This window comes from Ananas comosus, linkage group 18 (genome assembly GCF_001540865.1).
Source record: "Ananas comosus cultivar F153 linkage group 18, ASM154086v1, whole genome shotgun sequence".
Classification (NCBI taxonomy): Eukaryota; Viridiplantae; Streptophyta; class Magnoliopsida; order Poales; family Bromeliaceae; genus Ananas; species Ananas comosus.
The window spans coordinates 5,051,669-5,065,462 of NC_033638.1; the positions used below are offsets into that span (position 1 = coordinate 5,051,669).

The 13,794-nt window shown below is 36.2% G+C and overlaps 1 protein-coding gene across 1 annotated transcript; it reads right to left on the reverse strand.

Annotated features, from left to right (window-relative positions):
• Window positions 313-8,441, reverse strand: LOC109723994 (50S ribosomal protein L1, chloroplastic). The gene is made up of 7 exons (XM_020252561.1): window positions 7,969-8,441; window positions 6,756-6,935; window positions 6,614-6,668; window positions 2,678-2,805; window positions 1,562-1,645; window positions 910-1,035; window positions 313-807 (listed from the first exon to the last, which is right to left on the reverse strand). Exons 1-7 carry the CDS (start codon window positions 8,353-8,355, stop codon window positions 670-672), a joined length of 1,098 nt encoding a protein of 365 aa, XP_020108150.1. The 5' UTR covers window positions 8,356-8,441; the 3' UTR covers window positions 313-669.

Genomic DNA, 13,794 nt, shown 5'->3' on the forward strand with positions numbered 1-13,794 from the left:
GATTTGAAAGAAAATTTTACTTTGCTTGAGCACAAGCTCTACAAACCCCATCCTTAGCTTAGTCAATTTTTGGTAAATCTTTTACAAGTATTTTATGTAAAAAAAATTTGAAACAAAATCCATACCAGCATGAGCTAGCCTTCGGTGCCAAAGCCAAAAATTATTTATTTGGGCAGAAAAACATTTTTCACCATCTTGAAAAAAATTTGTGCAAATCAACAATGTACATATTTTTTATCCTAAAGTCCCATAAAAATAATCTCATTGGAGGTTAGATTTCACCGAACTAAATGGAAAGGAGGAGAAAAAAAAGAAAAAGAAAAAGAAATTGTAATATTGGCAAGCAGGCACAATCACCTCAAAACAAGATTCAAGACCCTCTAAGAAGGCTATTATTAATTTAAGGTGAACAGATACTCACAGTGATCAAAATATAAAAACAAATACACATAATCATCAACACAGACTTCAACTCTAGGTAGAAGCAATCGTAAACAATGTGAGCTGACGAGATTTCGGTGCTGGTCCGTAGCACCGAAAGTTCGACCTAATTACAGCTCCTTTTCTTGTTTTCCCACCCATTTTCACCGATCATAATGTAAGGACTAGCGGTCGAAGCCCAAGTAGTCGAAGAAAAAAGTGCTTTCTGGTCAAGCGCTTGCTAGTTCGCTAGACTGTGACTGGGGGCTTGTAGTCGAGCATTTCTCTTATATTCAATCGAACAGAAGGCCCCATTGACGAGCATATGTGCGCGCTTTTCCAGTACACTCCCTTAGCACCGGATGGTTTATTTGTTTCTACTGATCGCTGCAGCATCACAGAACATATGACGAGAGAAGAAAATGAGTTTTAAGCATCATGTTACAGTGACATTGGGCTTAATTGGAAGGAAGATTATAGGGCACGTACAACTGCGGCCATCAAGTTTATGATAAGATCCTCCTCAGAGAAGTTGACCTTCCCGAAAGGTAGGTGAACAATCCCAGTCTTATCGACTCGGTATTCAACTTTGCCTTTCTTAAAATCTTGGATAGCCTGAAAAGATTGAAGTCCCACATCAACGGTTGGATGCATAAGCATAATGTTAGTACAGTAGTATGCGAGAGGAAATATAACTATCTAATGTAGTTACCAAAAAGTTATGGATAAATTAGTTTAATAAGATATTGGTCAAGCCCCTTGAATCTTTATTGGTTGGAATAGAGTCTATTGTGAAATAATTGTGGTTAAAATAGAAATTGATTGTTAATATGGGGAAATCTTCATAATTAATATTCTTATCAAAACATAGATCATTATTCAAAGAAATGGTACTTCTCAGGGTTAGAAGAGAACACTAGCATTCTTATCATGCAGCTCATTTGCTGTTAAGCCCAACATCTGTCAGACTTTCAGAAGCTTATTTACGTGAGCAGCTTTCCAATGGAAAATAATATGAATAATAATAATAATTATCCAAACAATAGCAAAGACAGAGTGGAGATGACTGCAATTGCCAAATACCGAAAAAGAAGAACAGTAAAATAAAGAACCAGCTGTACATAGAGTATATGCCCCCCACCTGAGATAGATCTGTGGTAACAGTACCGGCTTTAGGGTTTGGCATGAGTCCACGTGGCCCTAGAAGCTTCCCCAAACTTGCAACCTGGAAAAATATAAGACATGCAGTATATAATACCCAAGACGGGAAAGCAACATAAATGACAAACCCACATACGATGCATTGGCGAAGTAAGAAATACTGGGAACCAAATCAAGCTTCCGGAAAAAAATTAATTGCTAAATGGACTCATAAGTGTATGGTATTTGTCAAGGTACACTGTAACTTGATCTAAGGCCATATCAAGAACTTTAAATGGTCAGATGCATTAAATCTTTCATACATTGGATTCAGAAGGCCACTTTTCTAATAATTGTTAATAATTTCCAAATAACGTCCCTATGAGATACTGCAAAATCCAAAAATTTTATCTGGTGGAAATGTTCGATGCAATCTCCCTTTAACTACCATAGAAATTTGCAAGTTTTATCTCAACTACTATAGGAAGCCGTTAAAAGATATCAGACCTGAGGAGCAAGGCTGAAACATTTCCATTTTAGCAATTCACACAATTTTAAGTTCCAGTAGCAAACAAAGTTAATGAATGTCATATCATAAACTATGGAACTGACTTTCCATATATACAACTCCTATCAAATTCAAAAAAATGCTTATAAAATCTTTAACTAGTTAAAACAGTGTAAGCACATATTTAGCCTTTGTAACTGTTATACTTCAGATATATGGTGGTTACTGGTTTGGAAGTTTGTTGGGGTTGAATCAGTAGAATGCAGCACAACTATCCAAGAAACAAAATGATGATTAAAATATTAGACATATATACACTAAAGGCAACCAAATGAACTTCAACAAGTCAACAACACACAGCTTAAAATACGTTGGCAAGAGTGAGATCTAGGAATTTAAGATGAATGAAACTTCAAAGTTATTTAGAGGAGAGACTATCTAGTGTTGTAAAGATTAAACATCACATTATCATTATGTACCAAACACAGAGGTGCAGAGAGATTATCTAGTGTTGTAAGGATTAAAGATCACATTATCATTAAGTACCAAATACAGAGATGCGCAGCGGATTAAGCCATTTGATCATAACATAGAATTTTTTTCCCTTACCTTGGGCATCATATCTGGAGAAGCAATTAATTTGTCAAATTCCATAAATCCACCCTTCAGTTGTTCTATCAGGTCTTCTCCACCAACAATATCAGCTCCTGCATTTTTTGCTTCATCAATCTTTTCACCTGAAATGTTCAAAAAGAAAGAACAATCAGATTACAGCTACTGCAGAGCGTAACAAGTTTTGAAAAATCAGAAACATGGCAAATATCAAAACAAAGATATATAAGAATAAATTGCAAATTCATGAGGTTGCTGAAATTTACTGACAATTATAAAATTACAGTATAAATACAGATTCTCACTAAAGGTGTCGATAAGAACTAATTATAAATGTTCAAAGCATAGTACAAAGACAAGCATTGGATAAGTCATAATTTAGACTGTTAGATGTTGGCATATTTAAGCGATCTTTCATCTAAATTCATAGTAATAGATTCCTCTCTTTTAATTTGTCGTGATCCTTGGCCTATGGAATTATCGATGAGACAACAAGGTACAATTTGTCCTAGTACTCATCCATGAACACGTGCCACTGGCACATTGGCATGCATTTTTTAATTAAATTTTCATTAAAATTTAGCTTTCTAGAGTGTTTTAATATCTACACTTGCTATAAAAATGGCTCAAGTGTTACATATCAGAAATTTAGTAAGAATAGAGTCATAAACATCTTAATAACTAAAAAATTATTCTACATATATTATAAAGATACATGTATGATAACAAAACCAAGTCATAACTGAATAAAAAATTACAAGAAAACACTATAATGGGTAGATTTAGTAGATCTAAAATGATAAAGGAAATATAGGAAAATTTTCAGTATTTTTCCATTAAAAGTTGGTCTCATTATACAATGGAACTCATTAATTGCTCCAAACATTAGTAGATTTACAAGATCTACATATTTCAAGTAAACCATTTAAAACTTTTCACCTCAAAAAGAATTACAAAGGCCCCAAAGAACATAAAAAAAAGAAAAAGAAAAAAATTGCCACATGCTCGCGGCACAGCAATCCTTGATGATGCCCATGTGACACCATATGAAGGGATGATAACAAGTGGCCACATTTTGGAGTTGAAATTCTTGTATTCAGATAAACAATTTAAGTTCTTGTACAGGTTTACAAGGGTTATGAAATTGCTTGATGGTCTTATCTGGCTCTAGGCTGAAGGGCAAGGGCATAGGGCAAAAGTGATAAGGAATAATTCAGGATTTTATAATTTAGAGTTCTAACAATGCTTAAAGCTAGCTGTCATTTATGAATAGATATTAAAAGGAAGCAGAAGCTTTTATTAAATACAGAAAAACAGAAGAAAAGGGAATAGATAAGGAAGAAGGTAGAAGGAAAAGAAGATATTAAATGAAAGACCTACCCCTGGATGTAGAAATAACACAGAAGGAGGTTAAGACCTCCATTCCAGCATCACCAACACATCTATTCACACCTCATGCTTGAAGAAGAATACGAGATAGAAATCTTATACTAAATTCACCAAATTCATCTACACGAGTAAAACTTTATAGAGATCGGTCACTATTATAAACAAAAAAATTTTGTTGTCTCGACCAAAATAGTCATGGTTGCTGCCATATAAAAACAGAATAATACTTCATTCCAACAAGCGACCTACAAATAACATACCAACAGAACAAGTAGAATAATTGAACTAGTTTGATACTAGGCAGGCAATATAAGAAAAACACATAATTCACCAAGCACCCTAAATCCCAATCTGGCTCAAAAAAGAGTAAGTGAACTAGGTTGACATCACATCTACCACTAGCTAGAGTGCAAACAACTCATCAAAGCTTCGTAGTCCAATGGTTTCGGCCTCCTTGTAATCCTGACTTGCTCTGGCATCAAATGATTCTACTGCAAAGAATCTTGTCTCTTGTCCTTCGATCTCTTGGGATCACTTTGAACTTGAAAGAATACAATAAACAAAAATTTGAAAGCTTTTATTTAAGAAACATAACAAAGATCGGGATAAGAAAAAGTATTTTCTGGCTTTCATCACATGGAAAATTTTGTTTAATATTGTTACGGCAGGAGAAATTATTGCCTGGACATGCGCACTACATCATCTATAGCTGCAACACCACTTCATTTCATCTCCTCTGTAATCTCTGCCGGTTAGGGCCCAACTGGTATTAAGGGCTACCAAACGCTATTGGACCAAAAGGAGTTAGAGGGAAAGCATACAGAGGAATGCTTCTCCATTTGCAGGCAGGGAATAAGGTAAAAATTTGTATTGAATATCATCATCTTGCTACAGGATTAAAGAATATGAGTCGTTGATTGTTCAATTGAAGAATGTGCGGTAAGACAACGTGGTTGATTTATGCATAAACGTGGTAACTAGTTGCTTTGTATTCCAAAGCCGTGCATATATAGAGGAGATTCTATACATGTTGACAAATTCTTTTGCATGTGGCAAGTCAGTTTACACCCAGGCTAGTTTTTCCGCGCACACTGGTTTTCAAGGGAAAAAAAAAACAATGCCTTTCAGGGAAAAACTCTTTCCAACTTAGGACCGAGGCATGGCACTTTCACCCATATCAATTATATTTATATAGTCAAGGGATCAATCTAGTAATTGATGATGACAATTACCAATATAATCGACCTACGCACTCAATGTACTACTAGCAACGAGAGATAAATGTTCAGACTTTAGAATTATGACTTGGGCATATTGAAATATTTCTAATATTACATGTTAATTATTAGTCTTATATTAGCCTTTACACACTTTCATTAATTGCATATGACTATTTCAATTTGAACGGGATAAGAGATACACTTTGGATCAAGTTTATATGTATTGCAAGCCTTAAAACATCCTAAAAAGCTAACATTACTTGGGGAAAAAAAAAATCTGTGCCAATCCCTGCCAGCGTGCCACCAGCACAGGGGCTGTGCTAGTGGCACAGAATCCTTGATTAGGATTATTATATGGATTCGAGGCCTATAAATAAGAGGTCTTGCCTCTTTTGTATTAAACGGTCAATTTGATTAAAGAAGAGTAAAATTTCCTAATGACTTCTAGCTTAGTTGAAGGTAGAAGAAGAGACCTATCTTTCCTTTGGAGTGAGGAAGCATTCACTACAAAGCGTTAAGCCCAAATTTCAGCAGTTTTTCTAAGGCCCAAAAGCTGCTAACAGTAACAATATCATTAAATACCTGTAAAAGGTCTGCCATATGGATAACAAAAATGATGATATGTCAACAACTAATAAAAAAACAAAATATAAAAACAACAGAGCATAGAAGTCAAGTTCATAAGACATGAAATCATATGGATCAAATAATTAGATAAAGGAAGAAATTGCGTATTCAGAATAGCAGCCAACATTATCAACAGAACATGTCTCCAAAACTCTTCTTTGCAATATAACATGTGAAATGGTGAAAATGTGCCGTCTCATCCACGTTAACTCCGTTAAAAGATCTTCCAATCATAATAATAATAATCTTTATTCTATGCTGACATCAATCTCAGGTGGGATTTTACTATCCTTCCATCATTCGAAATTGAAAACAGAGAATTGAAAGTACATGTTTCACCAAACAATTTCAGAATATCTTCTACAAATTAAGGAAGGCTTCTTGAAACGAAAAATAACGAACAAATAATAAAAAAAACTAAAAGCATATTACAAAATGGTCACTATCCTTGAATGAGTAACTATACCAGAGTTATCACCGGAAGTAAGCAGCAACAACTGTTACAAAATAGTGTTTCTAGAGAGAATTTAAAGCCTCAATAAAACAACAAAATGTTGAAAAACTTCTACCAATCAGATAGTTAACTAACGAACAAGAAACCACGTCATAACATTTGCTATCACAGATAGGCAAAGAAGCATAGCCATGGATTAAAAGAAAACAACAATTTAAATAGCACCATTGTTTAGTTACCCGCCTTGAGTAAGAACGGCCACTTTAACAGTCTGCCCTGTTCCTTTTGGCAAATTCACCTGCAACCATCTCAGCATTATATCGAATCTGCTAGACACGTCAAACTTTTGTGAACAAACAGTAAACCATTCTCCTCGATCGCATACCGTGGCCCTCAACTGCTGGTCATTGTACTTGGGATCGATGTTGAGCCGGAAATGGGCCTCTGCGGACTCCACAAACTTGGTGCTGGCTGTCTGCTTCAGCAGTCCGACGGCCGTGGGCACGTCGTACTCCTTCTTGTTCTCCCTCAGCTTCTGTATCTCCAAGAACCTCTTCGATCGCGTCTGCTCACCAGAACAAACTCAATTACCCGAAACTACTTCACCAATTCCTCTACATATTACAAGATATCCATAAATCCAGAAAGCGGAGAAATTACTGGCTACCTGCATACAACTAATGCGCCACACTAAACATTTGACGATCATTGTTTTAAAATCAAATTTTAATTTGGTAGATATCCGTAATCAACAATATTTAAATGACGTAAGTACAAAAAAATCATATATTTCAAAAACCTATTACCGAAGCATCAAGCAGCCTCAAAAATCAACAGCATGAAAAAAAAAAGAAATTATATTGTTCGATTCACAAGAAACAAGTTTTGAAAATTTATAAATTTTGGTACATAGGTCTTCCGAATGTCATAGAATACCTCTAATAAATTAAATTCCGATTTTGAGGCCTTTATGGTAGACTTTTTAGTTTTAAGGGTGATATGAATAGTGTACCGGATGCACGCAATAATTTCTATTGAAATAGTGCAGAAAGAGAAGAGTGTGAGGAAGAGCAAGCATTTAAGTGCCCATCGAAACAAGCCATACTTACTGTGTGCAGTATCGTGCCAACAAGATATCGGCATGATACAGTTCCGTGTCAATGACAAAAAATCTAGAATGCACCGGGTATATTGCTGATGTGGCATCCCAACCAATAAAATTGTCCCCCTTAGATTGATACGTCCCATTGTTAATAAAAAAATAGTTTGTTGTACTTTTCTCTTAAATAGAGAAATATGATTCGCTGATGATGTGGTTTAAGTGTGATATAATAAACTTTCTTGTGTCGCTCAAAATTCTGTTTTTTAAAAAACCAGTAAGTAATTTTCTCAATAAAATTCAACAGACTTGATAAAAATATATAACAAGCGATTAGAATATTTTGTTGTTAAAAAAAGTAAATATTTTATACAATTATGTCGACAGCACATATATATAATTTTTGTGATCGGCATGCGGCACGCACCGTGCCGGTAAGTTTTCAACACGATCCACGCCACGGCACTTAAATTTTTGAAGAGAGTGAGAAAGCAAGTACTCTGTCTCTCTTGAGAGGCAAGGCGGCCTTTCCCGTCTTGGGTTTCGGAGGGGCTGCAGCGGTGGCGATGTCAGAGGCGGCGGCGGCGTCGTCGTCGTCCTCCGCGAGGTCGGTCTCGGCGGCAGCGTCGGCGACGGCGGCAGCGGCCGCAGCCCGAGCGGGAAAGGGGTAGGCGGGCCTCCTAGCGGCGATGGGGAGGCAGAAGTTGGGGCGGCGGAGGGTGCGCAGAGGCGACGAATGGTAGCAGCAGCAGGACGAGGAGGAGGAGGAGGAGAAGCGGAGGGAGAGGGGATGGTAGGAGGCGGGTTTGGTGGGGGCGGCGAAAGGCGTGGCGGGAGCGGAGCGGACGCTGGCAGTGGCGGTGGCGGTGGCGGTGGCGACAGCCATCGTCGAGGGAGCTCGGAGTGAGGGAGGGGATAAGAAGTACTAACAAGCGGTAAGAAGAGGCTATTGGGGTATAATCGGTACGTGCAGGGGCATCGGATAAGAACAAAGAAGACGTTGGCACGGTTCCTCCAGTCTTGAAAGTCTGACTCGTGCGCGTGGGTGGCGATTTAGACCGCGGCCCTACCTAGTTGGGTTTCGAATCTTTTGATGGTGGTATGCTCACAATTCAGCTCGCCATTCACAAGCCAGACCTTATTCGATTTAAAATAAACTCAAAATCAATTAGCCTGTTTAATAAATAAGTCGAATACGAATTGAATTTTTCGAATTTCGAGTTGAACGTGAGTTGGTATCACATAGATCATTTTCGGCTCAATAATAAAAGAGATTTGGAAAAAAACTACCACGTCTGAAAAAAAAAATTGTGCTGATGATGACGATGAAAATATTATTTTATAAAAAATTTTAAGTTGAAAATGAAACAAAAAAAAATAAAAATAAAAAATAGATAGTAAAAAATTAAAAAAAAGAAAGAAGTAAAAGAGCGGCTAGGATTTCACTAGGATGAAAAATACGTAGACCCCTCATCTATAAGTTCTATTAAAATTGATTTCTCAACTTCAAGAGTTCAAATTTTTTTCATTTACTATCGGATATTTTACCGGATTCGGGTCTGGATATGGTTCGGGTCAGGTATGAAATATCAGATATTTTGGACAGCTTTACTCGATATCTCGTATATATATAAAGAGAATTGAGCTAGAATACTTTTAATAGCAATAATGATTAGCATCAAGTTATTTGTGTTAAACTTTATAAAAATTAAGATAGTACATTCTGCCATGATTTCAATTTCTATACCCGGATTGTAAATGGCGATCCTTGCTTGTGGTTCGTCATCGTTCACGATCAGCAAATGAGCAGGACGTTTCGAATTTAATTCTCTTATCCCTAGATATAGAGCCGTCATAGAGGGTTAGACCGGGACTCCCATATGTTACATATATATATATATATATATATATATATATATATATATATATATATATATATATATATATATATATATANAACGTATCCAGATACATCCTAACCGTTAGATCTACCATACCTGCATAGATCGATTTGAATATATCGACTGTATCTTTATAGATCACCTTAAATAAATCGCATGGGCCACATCCAACATTCTCCCACTTGGTCTAGTGATATATTTATTACCATATATATATATATATATAACTTAATGTAAGGATGTTAAATTACGTCCGTCCATCAAGACCGTATCCAGATACATCCTAACCGTTAGATCTACCATACCTGCATAGATCGATTTGAATATATGGACTGTATCTTTATAGATCACCTTAAATAAATCGCATGGGCCACATCCAACATTCTCCCACTTGGTCTAGTGATATATTTATTACCATATAGGCGATACAAAATTTTGTTAGGTACCAACTAAATTATACAGTTAAAATCTCCCACTCAACTAAGGAATCACAATTCTTTGATCATAGCGGTTATGTCCCAATAGATGAACACTCCATTCCATGTATCAAAGGTACGTATTCCTTAATCAAATAACTTTTATGAACTACAACCGTATGAACTTGTTATAAGTTCAACTCAGAGTCCCACTTTAGTGCACAATAATATTTTAATGTACAAAAGATAACTTTATGCGTATAGGTGCAAAAATCAAAATACGTTCTTACTCAAATAAGAATAGTTTTTAAAGTCTTATACAAGAAGAAACACTTAAACTGTAAATGGACTCTAGATATCCATACGATGAACATAATCTTTGAACTTGTTTGCTGGCAATGCTTTAGTCATAGGATTAGCAATCATTATTTCGGTCCCAATGTGTTGGATATCCACCTTTTCCTTGTCGTATTCTTTCACAGCAAGATACTTTGTATCGATATATTTGCGGCGATCTGTAATTCAACTATTCTTGGTAAAGAATACTGCAATAGAGTTGTCACAATAAATATTAATTGGCCTTGAGATAGAGTCGACAACTTTTAACCCTAAGATAAAAATTTTTCAGCCATAAAATTTGTGACGAAGCCTCATAATAAGCGATGAACTCTACTTCCATAGTGGATGTAGCAACTATATGTTGCTTAGTACTCCTCCAAGATATAGAACCTTGAGCAAGAAAAAAAATATATCCTGACGTGAACTTTCTAGAATCCACATTGTTATGAAATGTATGCATCAAAAATAAATTTTATTTATAAAATATGATCCAATCATATTTACTTTAATATCATAACATTTATGATATTAGTATATATATGTAACAAGATCATCTCGTGTGACACACAAAAATTATTATTCTAATCTAATAAGAAAAAGGGTTCGAACTTCAACCTTTGCTGATTACCGAAATTATTTCATGGTTGTTATGGATCTAAACTTCTGGTTCTTTAAGCCGCACAAATATTCGGCCTCTATGTGTATCCACACAAGACTGTTACGGGATCTGTGCTTCACACAATCACAGTGTAACCTCGAAACTCCTTTTGTGATCTCTTGTGTCAATATGGAGAAAAATTAATCCTCAAAATTATGCTAACAATTTTAAGAGAATTAACTATAGTGACCAATTAATATAGGAGAACCACTCTTTTATGATTAAAATAGAACTCTATATAATTGAAAAACTTTTTCTCTTTGTTTTATATTCTACTTCAAATCACCTATGATTTTTCATCATTGGGAGATGCTTTTATTTATAGGTGGGGCAAAAAGACGAGGTAGAGGTGGAGAACCATTCTCATAATGAAACTTTTATTTCACTACAATTGATAATGCATCTCTTTGTTTGGAGAAGAGAGAAAGAAACGAGAGAATGAAATTTGCATCACAAATAAGAGGAGAGTTAACTCCTCTCATTTAATATATATGGAGACGAAGAGAGGAAAAGAAAAAGAACGTTTTCTTTTCTTCTTCATTAATAGTACAATTATTATGCATGTTGTTATTCTCTTTCTTTTTTCCTTACTCGTCTTCACCTCCCAACAAATTAATATGAGGATTAATTAAAGAGAGAGTTGTCACCTCATAAATTGTTGCAACTATTGCACGTAAGCCCTCGTACTAAATCAAATTTAGTATTAGGTCACTCTACACAAATTTCATCTTTTGTAATTAGAGTTTTTGCTAACCACCTTAGCAAAGAAATCTGTACTTTGCTACTTTAGCAAAATAGTCTCTATTAATTCTCCAAACACTAGATCACACGCAACCTTTATTGTGTGTGACTAGGGATGTCAATGGGTATGGATACCCGAAATTTTATCCGAACCCGAATGAAACTGATATATCCGATGGATATGGATATGGATTCGGATATGGATATAAAAAATAGAAACCCGACGGATATGGATTCGGATATGGATTAATTTTGATTGTACCCGACCCGAACCCGAATTTATTTTGTATTATATATAATATATATATATTATATATATATATATATATATATATATATATATATATATATTTTTAATTTGATGTTATATTTGAATTTGTATTTTAAAATTTTAGATTTAATATAATATATTTTGAAATATTGAAAAGGAAATAATTGTTTCGGGTTCAAATTTTCGGGTTCGGGTTCGGATTCGGGTTTCGGATTTTTGGTCGAGTTCGGGTTTGGATATGGATTTTTAAAATCCGTCGGGTTCGGGTTCGGGTTCGGGTTCGGGTCTCGGGTTCGGAGTCAGGTTCGGGTTCGGGTTTTTAAAAATCCGCCCAGAATCAGACCCATTGACATCTCTATGTGTGACCACATAGATTCAATTCTACCTGGTAGTGAGATGTGACACTAAACTCTTTTAATGTCACCATCAGAATTCTTCTCGACGAAGCAAAATATTTTTGGCTCTCCTAACTGAGTGTGATTTACTATCTTAATTACTCTCATGGGTCCTACAATCCACGAATGACACTTAACAGTATATCGCGGCAATCCAAGTAAAATTAATAATAGACAGAACCTCCAGGTGTAGTTACCATGTGATAAAATCCTTCTATTACTAATCCCGATAGAGCTGAGGTTATGGATTACTCGTCAAACCCCATAACTCAATCATATGTCTAATCTGATTAGCAACTAATATGGAAACTTCTTTCCATAAAATCATACTTTCTTGGTCAAGGACTTGTAAAACAGATAGCATAGGACAATTACCTCTTTACCAAGGGTGATAGATTCCATCTTGACACACACCTACCTCCACGTATGACCAAATACAACCAAGATGTGTTGCCTTAACCCATGATTAGTGTAACACACTGAACTTTAGCAAATTGCAAGGTTCGAGTGTTTGATCTGTATTCCGAGCTTTTTCGGGTATTTCGGAGGGTCGTTGACTGTGTTCCGATCTAAGACTCGCACCCCGAGGAGTGAGGGTGAAAACTTAGCACTAAAATCTCAAAATTTCAGATTTTGGGCTGCTCTCAGGTTGACTTTGTAGGGCAGGGTACCGGTACTGCATCGGCTTGACACCGGTACTGCATCGCGATGGTATCGGTACGCAGTGCATTTTCTCGCTTACCCGAAGCTCGGGTTTGCGCATGCTGCTGCCTGGTACCGGTACTCTTGCCCGCGTACCGGTACGCAGTGTTGCGTGCAGTCTGCATGTTTTTGAGGGTTCTCTTTGCAATTGTTGCAACACTTTATATACCCCACACTCTTTGGCTGGGGTCTCTTGTGCTGCAACCAGAGATGAGAAGAGGTAGGGTTCCTCTACTATTTTTCTTGGATTTTCCTCTCTCTTTTGCTATGGACTTGAGGTTTGATCTCTCCACTTGCTTCCTTTTTGCATCTTGGTGGCCTTTCCACCATTGGAGAAACTTTAGAGCTTGGATTGGAGCCGTTTGGAGGAAAGATTTCTAACCCTAACTCACTCCTAGCTTGGTTTGGAGCTTCAAGAGAAGTTAGAAGCTTTAACCTTCCCTTTGATCCACCTTTTAGTGGAATTTTTGAGATGAAAACCTAGTTTTGTAAAAACTAGGGTTTTGCTTCGAGCTTTTCATTTGGAAGCTTTTGGGTTGGAATTGATGGGTGTAGAACACCCTTATAGGTTGGATTTGAAGCTTTCTGGCTTTGATTTGGGCTTTGATCAAGTTCTTCTTGACCCAAGGTATTTTTACACTTTTGTATGTGTAATTTTCGAAATAGTCGTTTTATAGCTTTTTAACCCTTTAGAATTTCTCTTAGGGTGCTAGGAGATTAGGGGACAACTTCGTTCGAAAGAACGAAAGGGTTCGAAGTACTTCCGGTAGGTTTGACCTTACAGAAATGGGTGAACTCCCCCTACGTCTTTCTTTTGGTGTTAAGACATAAATAGATGTTTTTTCATGCTCATTATGACATGCTAGAATTTATGAGAATATAATATATACATGTTATGTATA

Coding starts and splice junctions, on each gene's coding strand:
- LOC109723994 (XM_020252561.1), bottom strand. CDS start 8,355: ATGGCTGTCGCCACCGCCACCGCCACCGCCACTGCCAGCGTCCGCTCC. Junction 6,936..7,968: donor TGCCTCTCAAGAGAGACAGA/GTACTTGCTTTC, acceptor TCTGGTGAGCAG/ACGCGATCGAAGAGGTTCTT. Junction 1,036..1,561: donor TTACCACAGATCTATCTCAG/GTGGGGGGCATA, acceptor CAATCTTTTCAG/GCTATCCAAGATTTTAAGAA.